The 12,275-nt window shown below is 43.0% G+C and overlaps 1 protein-coding gene across 2 annotated transcripts in view; it reads left to right on the top strand.

Annotated features, from left to right (window-relative positions):
- Positions 1-12,275, top strand: part of slc2a4rg (SLC2A4 regulator) — a 40,197-nt gene that overhangs the window by 24,558 nt on the left and 3,364 nt on the right. Inside the window, exons 4-7 of one of the 2 annotated variants that reach the window (XM_073471174.1) lie at positions 1,179-1,417; positions 5,306-5,406; positions 7,061-7,334; positions 11,919-12,059. In XM_073471174.1, coding sequence (XP_073327275.1) covers positions 1,179-1,417; positions 5,306-5,406; positions 7,061-7,334; positions 11,919-12,059 — 755 coding nt within the window. The remainder of the gene's footprint in view (positions 1-1,178; positions 1,418-5,305; positions 5,407-7,060; positions 7,335-11,918; positions 12,060-12,275) is intronic. The other variant, XM_073471175.1, reaches the window with a different exon arrangement.

Below are 12,275 nucleotides of genomic sequence, written 5' to 3'. Positions count from 1 at the left end.
ATTTTTTTTTTTCTTTGTAGCTCAGCATTAAACCAAGGCAACTGTATTTACTCTCAGTAAGGCAACATGTAGCAGTTCATTTCCCACATCACCCCGTTTAATACTGCTGTACCAATTCAGCAAAGTAAGTTTTCATGGTAGAATTCAGCAATCATTATATTTTGTCAGATGATGCTGTGGGTTTGGGAGGACCTAAGTGTTGCAGATAATGTATTGTGATTGATATTTTCAATTTTTAACAGTTTGGTCAAGCCTTATAAAAAACATCTGTTTGTGGTATGAAGACACCACTCACTCCACGCCTCTCTGACGGTCCTTAAAAAGCTAGCTTCAACATTAAAATCATCAGCCAGTTTGTATGATTTTATGTAGCTTGACTTTAAGAGTCATTTTATGTGATCGTACACAATATTGTATTTTTTAGGATTTGAAATAGGCCATGCTGTGATATGTTTCTCTCTTATGGGGGAGACTTATGGTCCACCCATGTGCCGTAGTAATATTGTTGAGTAATCCTTATACACAAATTGATCTATGCTACATATTCATATGAACTGGGATTCAGCTCCTTACATTTCTATATGAAATAGTTATTAGTTTGTATAAGTTAATCCCCAACATACAGTACGTGATTTTAAGCTTTCTTCTGTGTCAGGGTTTAGCTTTATTTTTTTTGCTATGTTTTGCTAGTGAAAGTCAAATCAAGCCTGTGCGATTATGATTTTATTATATATGAAGTATAATGGGATTGGTGGCCAACAGGCCAAAGCGCATAGAGAGGTTTGTGGGCCAAGACTTAGAGAAATAATATAGTACCTTGTCCAGGAAATTAAAGCTGTGGTGGGCTTAATGGACAGATTTCAGTATAGCTAAATGGAAAATGTTAGGGCAGTAAAGTGTAGTATATATTAGATATGAATGATATAAGAGTTTATGCATCAAACAGGCTTTCGCAGTTTAGAGATTTTGCATTTTCATTTCCATGACAGAGTTAGGATTTGGGTCAGGATTGTTTTGCATACTGTCCTAACATGGTGTTCCCAGTGTTGTTTTTATTTCAGGACTTTTAAAGTAATGTCCACAAACACTGTTCACATTTGCCTGTCTTCATATATCCTCTTTTAAGCCATGTCTTGCCATTAATTAGAAGTTAACCGAGTGAATTCTTTAACTCACAGTCCCAGAACCAGCCGGCAGGGTTTGGAAAGAGGTGCTGTCAGCCAGCTACAGCAGTTCAACCAGTGGCAACTGGAGCTGGGATGCCAGCGACCAATCAGTGCCCTCCACACCGTCCCCACCTCTTTCCAACGACACCAACAAGAACTTCTTGCTCTCGTCCCAGGGTGATGATGTCAGTGAGGATGTCACAGAGAGCACACACTTCATGTTTGAGGACCCCATACCTAGGAAACGAAAGGTAAAGGTGGATGTTGGTGTTCTGCAGCATCAGCACAATACAGGAGTTCACACATTTAATGTCATATCCCATTATTAAATAGGTTTAGTTGTTTTTTTAGTAATATTCCACTTTTCACTCATGATCACAAAGCAGTGTGATACTTGTGTCATATTAATAATTTGGGTTTTATGAGGTAGGAGTACTGGTATAGGAAACTACGAAATGCACTGCTGTTCAGTATTCAGTATCAGTATTTTACCCCCTTAAATAATTAATATCTGATATACAGAGAATATTTTTAATCGATACTTGATTTTTGGGGCCAATGCCAATGCAGATCACAAGTATGTAATCTCGCAAATCCATCTTGCCAGGCTTCAACTATACCTTTGTGGCTGGTCAAAAAATTATCTAACCAATCAGCATCCTTTAAGAAAAATAGAGGCGGAAGCTACGGGCGTGGTTTAGATGTGACAACGGCGAGAAGCGACTGCTAGCTTGTAAACAGTAGTGGCCCCCATAAAGGTTAGCATATATGTTGCCATAGCAGCAGTTTTATCAGAACTGGACAACATTTCTTCATTAAAAGAAGAGCAAAGAACGGCACTGAAGGCTTTTCTTGATAGAAAAGATGTTTTTGCTCTTCTCCCGACTTGCTTCAGTAAGAGTTTGATTTTGCAAATGGCACAACTGGTAGAGCTCTTTCACTGTTGATCTGATTGGTTGAAGTTAGCCTGTGATAGATGGTTACAGACAGATGTTTCGTCCAATCACCTTCCAAGTATTTTTTGAAAGCACATGCCCTTTTCCAAACAGTGTCTAGCGCTTCCTTCCCAGATAGATTTGTGAAACAAACCTTTTTGAGAATCAAACCATCTGGCGTGTCAGGTTAAAAACAGATATTACGAGCTAAAAAATTCACATATTGATACGTAGGCTAACATAAACACACTTTTGATCCCTTGAATGTTATTGTTAAACAGTTGTGACAAAGACATGTAACGGAGGAAAGCTCTTATACAGGTGAATTTTTTTATTTTTTTTATTTATTGTCTTAAATTATGCCAGTGCACTGAAACAGTAAACTTCACTAATAATGTAACAATTCTGAATTATCCCAAGTAACTTTTTCTGCATTATAATCACTTCAAAAACAAGTTTTCATGTTGTTGCATATCGGGCAACATAGATGCAGATACCAATATATATATATATATGTGCTAGGCCAATATCAGCCTATAATATCGATATATCAGTCATGCCCTAATTTTTATCTCTTTACCTTTTGCGACTGGGAGCCCAACCCTACCATAAAAAAACAGAAAAAGAAAAGGTAAAAAAAATTGACATCTCTAGATTTAAACCAACTGAACGCTGTTTACTTTTATCTTTATGCTTTATTAGATTTTGTTTGATTTAATAAGCCACATTAGTTTTTGCTTTTATGTTTTGTCCAATGTTGTTTCGGCTAAAGACTTGATTATGACTCCTGAACAGCAGGAATGCTTTTATTGTGAAATATCTGCACATGTGCTTAGGCAGGAGTTTATGGTTTGATGACACAGCACTTTAAAGGAGCAGATCAGAAAACACATCTGTTTATTATTCTGATTGTATTTTACACACATCTGATAAGACAAACAACGTGTCATGAAGATAATAAACTAAAATCCAAAAAATAAGTTGACAGCACAGTTTCTTGACACTGCCAGTTGCTTGACACAGCTGTGGTTTTGTGGTTATTACAGCCACCCCGGATGCTGTCCAGTCCACTTCTAACATATACCTAAAATTATTACATGCTGAGTTATACTTCATGGGCACATTTGTAGAGAAACAACTAATGTGCTTTTGTTATTTCTATAAAGTAGTAGCAGGGAGAGACCTTTGAAAACCCATTGGAAGCATTCAGAAAATGTAAGCACCATGCAGTTTAAAAGCCTCTGACATAAGGCCTGTCATTTTCTGCTTGTATGGATGATCGATTATGTTCTCTCTTTCACTTCTCTCCCTCTTCTTGTTATTCTGCCATAGAAACAGTCCAGAACGTCAGAATGTGTTCAGTGTCGAGAAGCTTTGCATCCCATTTTCTGTCTTTCAGGGAGAGAGGTGGGAAGGTTCAGTAAGAATGAAGCAGAGGGGACTGATGAGCAGCAGGAAGTAACAAAAGGTTCAAGGGAATGCGTAAAAACGAGGACAGTCAGACTCTGTGGGTGTAAAGGAGGAGAGGAGAAATGAATCTCAATATTTCCTCCAGCCATACAGTGACAGAGGAGAGCTCATATACTGTACAATATGTGGGAGTTTGCAATTCAACCTCCCTGGAGTGGAGCAGTGAAGTCTATTGAGCTGCCGAATATATAAACCAGAAAGCCTGCAAGGACGATGCTGCGTGAGAGCCATGCCATACCATAGATAAGCAGACAGGAAATTAAGTGTGATGATGCTGGGAGGAATATGGACACACAAGCTGTGTGGAAGAGGGCTAAAATATGAGCTAACCTGCTGGCTAGCTTTGTGTTGTATATAGCTGAAGCCAACCCCAGAGGTCTAAACCTTCTGTGAGCAGCTGCCCCTTTGATTGTAGGCTGTTTGAGTTTGTGCAGGCCGTGGGTTAAGAGGATTATTAAACATGGCAATCACCGGTCTCACTATAACAGTGTTAAGATGCAAGAAAAACGCTTAGGGAATTAAGTGATTTGTGATTGTTTGTGGGATTAAAGACTTTGCTGTGTCATTTTTATTAAGAGGGTTGTCTTAAACAGTATGGTGGGAACATGCGTTGAGCAGTTTAATGGCTTGTTGCTGTCGAATTGAATTAAAGGGAATGAATGTCAATAAGGAATACTTCAGAGGAATAGTAGTCACAGGTAGTCAACATAGCCATTGATAAAAATCTTCTCCACACTCGCTTATCTTGCTCAGTGTTCCCGGCTCTCCCTTTTCTTGCCCTTTTTTCTTCAGGGGATGTTGAAAGATAATGAGAGTACACACCCACTGTCTTTCATTAGCGATGATGCAGGCCCCTGCCTGCTCATGGGACAGCTGCCAGCACCTGATATGCGAAAAGAGAAAATGAATTGAAATAAAAACACCCACTCCATCTATCCATCTCCTCATGGCCTGCTTATGAACCAAGGAGAGTTACCGCGGGTCTAATGTAGAATCAGATAGGAGAGTTATTTACAAAAGCTCAGAGGTTAAAAAGAGGTCAACGTGGGTGTTGCAGGTGTAGAATGGGGAAGTACAAGTGTACATGTATGTATATTTAGTATTTTGTGAGATAATATCAAACTGTTTCCATAATGATGAATCAAAATATTGCATTTATGCAGCTCATCAATCTGTGAGTGGATATGAAAGTACTGTGAGGTGGGCAGAGAGGCACCGTTTCATTGTCCCTGTCTTTATCTGTCTCTCTCCTTTTACTCTGTATGTGTCTGAACTTGTCACATATTGGGTTTCTATTTTTATAGGCTCGGTGCTCTAATAGCTGTCTAATGAGGTGTAGTGTTTGGCCCCTTGTAGAGTGGCACTCGATCTCCCACGAAGGCCTTTGTATTGAGGCTGCCAATGAGATCCACACAGAGGAACATGACAATGTATTGGGCATATAAATCTCTATTTCCAAGAGAAGGCTACATTCAGTTTCATCACTGTGACTACCATGGCTGACAACTGGTGTTTTTTCACCATTGAGAAAATGATTCACAACCCAAGGATGTTAAATAAAGGATTAAATAGATAAACCAAAGGTAGATGTTTTTGCATGAAAGCGCAGACATCAGAGATTATATTATCCCATCACACTAATTCTCTCAAATTCTCTTTGTTGTGTTGATATTGACGCTTACAGGTTGTACAAATCAGCCGTTTTCTGACTGGTGGTGGTTTTGTCTCTTTCAGAACTCCATGAAGGTGATGTTCAAGTGCTTGTGGAAGAACTGTGAAAAGGTCCTCAGCACCTCCTCAGGGATCCAGCGACACATCCGCACCGTCCACCTGGGGTGAGTTGCAAGTCAAACACCTGAGTGTTTCTTTAAATAAAAGTCTCACATGCTGCTTGGTGGTGTGATGCACTCAGTCAGTTTTTGTCTTAGCTGAACCACAACATACACACCCACACACACATGCACAGTCACCAGGCAATGTTATGATGTATATGAGTCACAACGAAGATCTTCATTGTAACACTAAAGGTTGTTTTTTTATTTATATCCATATATATATATATTTATGTCAGAATTTGTTATGTAAATGTGGACACTATTATACAACTGCAGGCTTTGATTTTCACTTCACAAAGACCTTAACTGTGTCGTGTCACCCCAGAAATCCTCTTCTCTGCAGCTTCAGGGTAGAAGTTGTAAAGTCTTTGCTTTAAGTAATGTGGTCAGACAAGAATAGTGACACACATCTGACTTGTCAAAGCTTGGATGCTGTCCAACAACCTGTCTTTAAAGTTGACTTCCTGAGCGCTTATATTACTGCTTCTAAACATTTGCCTCATGCTTCTCTTTTCCAATTAAGAAAAAAATTAACTATTAACATTTCTCAGTCCATACCAGCAAATACATTTGGATTGAATGGGATTGTATTTATGAGAATTTAGTGTTTATTTCATACTAGAAGCAGTGAGACAGAGAGAGTCCTACTTTTAGTCAAAGCATTAGTTTGAAGTCGTAAGGGTTTTGAGGAAAGAGGCCCACTAACTGTCCTCGCATTTGTTGTCATTTCATCACCAGCCGTTTGTTTTAGGACATCTGCAGCACGCTGGCTTTTACTGCCCCCTGCTGCTGGGAAGAGGAACAACTTCCTCTTCCTCCCTTCCTCTTCCAACTTATTTTTTGTTGACAGCTGTGCTTATATTTATGGATATCAGTAGTACGTTAGTAAATTTAAAAAACTCTTTTATAAAACATGTGGTTATACACAAGTAAAAATGCCAGAATTAGTCAAAAGGCTACTTTTCATCTGTAGTCCCTTGGCCCCAAGGTGTTGAAAAGGCAAAACAAAAAAGAACAAAACAAAAAAGAACAAAACAGTAAAACCAGTAGTGACAAACATACAGTACATATAGAATGACATAGCAAACAAGCAGAACCCGTACGTAACAAGCAAGTTTATAAAGCATTCAGTTTAAAATAAAAGGGATCTATAGGTGTTTAGTTGTATGTTTACAGTTAATCATAAAAAAATCATGAATATGTGCACATTGTGCTAACTGTGCTGAATGTGTTTGTTTATCTTTGGTAAAATTAAAGTTTTATTATTTGCTTTGGACAAAAGAAAAAAAATCAACCATTTTCCAAAACACCCTAAAATAATTATTATACAACTGAAATTATGTGAAATTGAATACACATTATTCTCCTTTTTTTGTTTGCTTTTTATCACATAGGCCTATATATGTTTTTTACCTAATTTCCAGCCAAATGGCTATATATCAAAGGCCTACTCATCCATCGCACCCACATGGAAGGAAAAAACTGACTTAATCTCAGAATATACCTGTATAGTGTGTACTGCCGACATAAAGATGTGGTCAGATATATTGATAGAGAGATGCCCCATAATCATTTCAAAGCTGAATCTGAAATTATGGAGGTAACCCTAATTTAGAGAGTTTCAGATGAGCATCTAACTGTTCCTCTCCTGCAGCCGAAACAGCGACTCGGACTACAGCGATGGAGAGGAAGACTTTTACTACTCAGAGATCGAGGTCAACATGGACAGCCTAACAGAGGGTTTGTCCAGCCTCACGCCCACCTCCCCCACCACGGCCGGTCCTCCGCCCGTCTTCCCTCCGCCGCTCACCGATGTCCCTCACTCTGAACACATCAGTATGAACGGTTCGCAGAGCCACGCCCCAACACTGCTCAGTCAGTCAGCTCCCTCCACGCTCTGCCACATCCGCACTGACCACGCCTACCAGGTATTTCACACACACACATTACAAAATTTAATCTCTGACAAATTGATACGACTGCACACACAAAACACTGAGCAGTCGGTTTGTGTGCGAGCTGCAGAGTTTCAGATCATATGGAATCTGCAGAGGCAGTGCGAAAAGCTCTGAGGTCAGTTTGAATTACTTAACTCCTACATCAGTGTGGGAGTGTACTGTATATCAGGGAGAGAAAGGGAAAAAAACTTTCTTGCAAGTATTAACATAAGGTCACATGAAGAATGAAGTCTGAATATTTTTTAAGTCAAAAAGTTTCTGCTATGAGTTTTTATTATGCTTAAAGTCCTGCTTGCAGCACTAAATTTGAACTGCTTTGCAGCAACTTTGGGTATCAATGCCTCCTCCTTCCTTCTTCCCATCATCCCTCCTCCGTCTTCTTCCCCTTTCTTCTCCTTCTTCTTTTTCTTCCTTTCACTCTACAAATTCATGTGTACTCCTTCACTCTACAAATTCATGTGTACTCCTTACTTACTCAATCATTATCTAGCCGGCGGCGCGTACGGACGCAGCGGCCCCTCTCTGTCCCGAAATGGTGTGTTTTACGTGTTTTTCGTGTTTGTCTTCCTCGGTGTGCTCGAGGAATTTTACGTTTTCGTCGCGTTTGTCCGTCCTAAGGCGCACATACAGCCGCAGGACTCTTTTTGACATCGGAAATACTTTTTCCTGGAAGATAAACCCGACCCACGCTGAGGAGCTTCACAACCTCGGCCTTCTCCAGCGGCCCGCATCGTCGCCGACCCCCACTACTGCAGCTCACCCGCAGAGGAAGCGCCGCAGGCGGTGCGAGAGGAGGCAGAAGCGAGGAAAGCGCGGAGGTATCCGGGCCAGGCTAGCGGCTAACCCGAACAAGCCGGCTTTTCCATCAATCGTACTAGCCAATGTACGCTCCTTGGACAATAAACTGGATTACATACAGCTCATGAGATCGACCCAGCGGACTGTGAGAGAGTGCTGTGTTTTTGTTTTCACGGAAACATGGCTGAACAACAACACACCGGACTCCGCCATCCAGCTCGACCGGCTAACGTGCCACCGAGCAGACAGAGCCCTCATTGAAGGAGGTAAGACCCGCGGTGGCGGGGTCTGTGTGTACATCAGGGATGCTTGGTGTCAGGATGCTGTGGTGGTTTGCAGACACTGTTCACCCCTTGTGGAGTTTATGATCATCAAGTGCCGGCCTTTCTATCTACCAAGGGAGTTTTCTGCCATCCTGCTGGTCGCAGTCTACATCCCTCCCAGCTGTAACAACAATGATAGAGACAAGGCACTGAGTGAACTGTACAGCTCCATCAGTGAACAGCAGACTGCCCATCCAGAGGGACTTCTCATCGTGGCTGGAGATTTCAATCATGCAAATCTCAAAACAGTGTTTCCTAATGTGTACCAACACATTGACTTTGCAACAAGGGGAAACAACACACTGGACCAGGTTTACACAACATTGAGAGGAGCATACAAGGCCTCACCCCTCCCCCATCTCGGCGCTTCGGACCACATCACTGTTATGCTAATGCCAGCATACAGGCCTAAGGTCAAAGTCACCAGACCGGTTCAGAAGCAGGTACGGGTGTGGCCAGAGGGTGCCTCCTCAGCACTCCAGGACTGCTTTGACACCACAGACTGGGACATGTTCAAGCAGGCAGCCACCTACAACCACCACATCAACATACAGGAGTACTCAGACACTGTTACTGCCTACATCAGCAAATGCATTGATGATGTCACGGACACCAAGACCATCACAGTACGGGCCAATCAGAAACCATGGCTGACGGGGGAAGTCCATCGGTTACTGAAAGCCCGGAACGCTGCTTTCAGAGCAGGTGATGAGGCTGGTCTGAGATCAGCAAGAGCCAACCTGTCCCGTGGCATCAGACTTGCAAAGAGGCAGTACAGCAACAGGATAACCCACCACTTCACCGACAGCAGAGACACAAGGAGCCTGTGGCAGGGGTTACAGACCATCACGGACTACAAACCTCGACCACAGACCTGTGACAACAACATCACTCTGCTGAACGATCTGAACCACTTCTTTGGACGGTTTGAAGCCGACAACACCACACCTGCACAGAAGACAACACCCCCTCCAGATGACCAGGTGCTGTCCCTGACTCCAGCCAGCGTGAGGAGATCCCTCTCCAGGATCAACGCTCGCAAAGCTGCAGGACCGGACAACATTCCTGGTCGTGTGCTGAAGGACTGTGCAGAGGAGCTCACAGATGTCCTCACAGACATCTTCAACACCTCCCTGAGCCAAGCTGTTGTCCCCACCTGCTTCAAGAACACCACCATCATCCCGGTCCCAAAGAAGACCTCCCCATCGTGCTTCAACGACTACCGCCCCGTGGCACTGACCCCCATCATCATGAAGTGCTTCGAGCGGTTAGTCATGCAGCACATCAAATCCATCCTACCTCCCTCCCTGGACCCGTACCAGTTTGCATATCGGGCCAACCGGTCCACTGATGATGCAATCTCCACCGCCCTCCACTCAGCTCTCACCCACCTGGACTCTAAGGACTCATATGTGAGGATGTTGTTCTTGGATTTCAGTTCAGCTTTTAACACAATCATCCCCCAGCAGCTGATACAGAAACTGGACTGTTTAGGACTAAACACCTCACTCCGTAACTGGTTGCTGGACTTCCTGACAGGAAGACCACAGGCAGTCCGGGTCGGCAGCAGCGCATCCAGCACCATCGTGCTGAACACAGGGGCTCCCCAAGGATGCGTGCTCAGCCCCTTACTGTTCACCCTGCTGACCCATGACTGCACACCAACACACAACACCAACCTCTTCGTCAAGTTTGCGGATGACACGACTGTGGTGGGGCTCATCAACAACAACAATGAGTCAAACTACAGGGATGAGGTGAGCCAACTCGCCAAGTGGTGCAGAGACAACAATCTCTCTCTGAACGTGGAGAAGACAAAGGAGATTGTTGTCGACTTCCGGAGAGCCTCCACCCAGCACCCTCCACTGACTATCAATGGAGCTGCTGTGGAGAGAGTGAGCAGCACCAGGTTCCTGGGGGTGCACCTCTCTGAGGACCTCTCCTGGAGCAGGAACACCGCATCACTGGCCAGGAAAGCTCAGCAGCGCCTCTACTTCCTCCGCAGACTGAGAAGAGCCAGAGCACCAGTCCACATCATGACAACCTTCTACCGTGGAACCACCGAGAGCATCCTGACCAGCTGCATCACTGTGTGGTACGGCAGCTGCACTGCATCCTGCAAGAAGACCCTGCAGCGCATAGTAAGAGCAGCTGAGAGGATCATCGGTGCCTCCCTCCCCTCCCTCCAGGACACTTACAGCACACGTCTGGCCCGCAAAGCACTCAGCACTGCGGGCGACCCCACCCACCCCAACCACCAACTCTTCAGTCTCCTGCCTTCCGGGAGGAGGATGAGGAGCCTCCGAGCGAGAACCAGCAGACTGAGAGACAGTTTCATTCATCAGGCCATCAGGATGCTGAACTCCCTCCCAGCGCTGCCCCCCCTTCCTTCTCCTTCTCCGCCCGCTGCCCCCACTAACTATGGACATTGTTGACCCCCCCCCCCCCCCCCCCCATGGCACCAGCCACTTTTACAACTCAAAAACACTTTAAAATCTATTTGCACTGTGTAAGAATGTTTACAATGTCATTGTCATAGACCAGTTTACACCATTTTATACTGTCATATTTATATCAAACTGCCATATTTATATCTATATTTATATCCAATCCCAATACTGACATACCTATTCCACACTATTTATATCTCCGGACTTTATATTCCCGAATGTCTCTTAGCTGTACATATTTTATTTTTATTTTTATTTTTAGATCTATATTTCTATTTTATTTTATATTCTTTATATTCTTATATTTCTTATTTCTGTCTGGACAGAGGGAAACACAATTTCAATTCTCTGTATGTCTTGTACATATTGCAGTTTTGACAATAAAGTCGACTTTGAACTTTGAACTTTTTATATACCCTCGGATGTAAAAATTAAATGGTTTCAGCTGGAAGAACACATTTGGTCAAAATGTAAATCTTTCAATATATTCAATATTGAATTCAGTCCATGGCAGTGGTTCGAGGGAGTATTGAACCTTCAGTTGCCATGACAACTCAAAATGCACATAAAAATAGACTAATATTATGCATATGCAGTGAAACTACAATCACCATTTCTCAAAGTTCTGTTGTCTCAGTATTGCACTTTTCTCCTTCTCTTCTATTCAGTTCAATCTTCATCTCTCTGCTGTTCGTTATGCTTTCTTAAAAACTGCTATGTGCAAGATTCTTTCTACAAGTGCCTGCCAGCTCACATTTTGAGTTTATGTAAAATACACAGTTTTTGTGGTAGGCAGTTGTAGCTTGATGAGAGTTGATATGAAGGCATAATTCAGATGAAGTTTTGGAGAAATGCCTTTCCTACTCCTTATATAATCTTATTTTTCTGTATTCTCCCCTGCTCTTTTTCTATCTGCACTTTCCCCTCCTCTTCCTCCTCTCTGTCCTCTCCTTGCTATGACGGGGTGGTTGTCCATGTTCCAGGCCACTGCTCCAGTGAGCATCCCAGTGGGTCCTGAGCTGGCTGGGTTAGGCAGTGGTAATGGAACCGGGCCTGGAATTGGGACTGAGAATGGCATCAGTGTGTCGTGGCAGTCCCCTCCTGTCATTTTCAAAGGCGTCCCGGTGAGTGAGGCTCTGTCTCACGCCTTTTTATCTTAATCTGAACTACTCTCCTGCTGTTTCCACTTATCGCCTTTCATTTAGTAGCATTTTGTAGCTATTTTTTCACCCTCCCTGCATCTTTAAACCATCCTCTTAAGGCTTTCTTTGTGTAGCAACATTTATCCAAAGAAGCTATTAAAAATGTGAAACATATAATCAAGATAAGGACACAAAATC

This window comes from Pagrus major, chromosome 7, assembly GCF_040436345.1.
Source record: "Pagrus major chromosome 7, Pma_NU_1.0".
NCBI lineage: Eukaryota > Metazoa > Chordata > Actinopteri > Spariformes > Sparidae > Pagrus > Pagrus major.
This window is presented reverse-complemented; position numbering and strand designations above follow the sequence as displayed.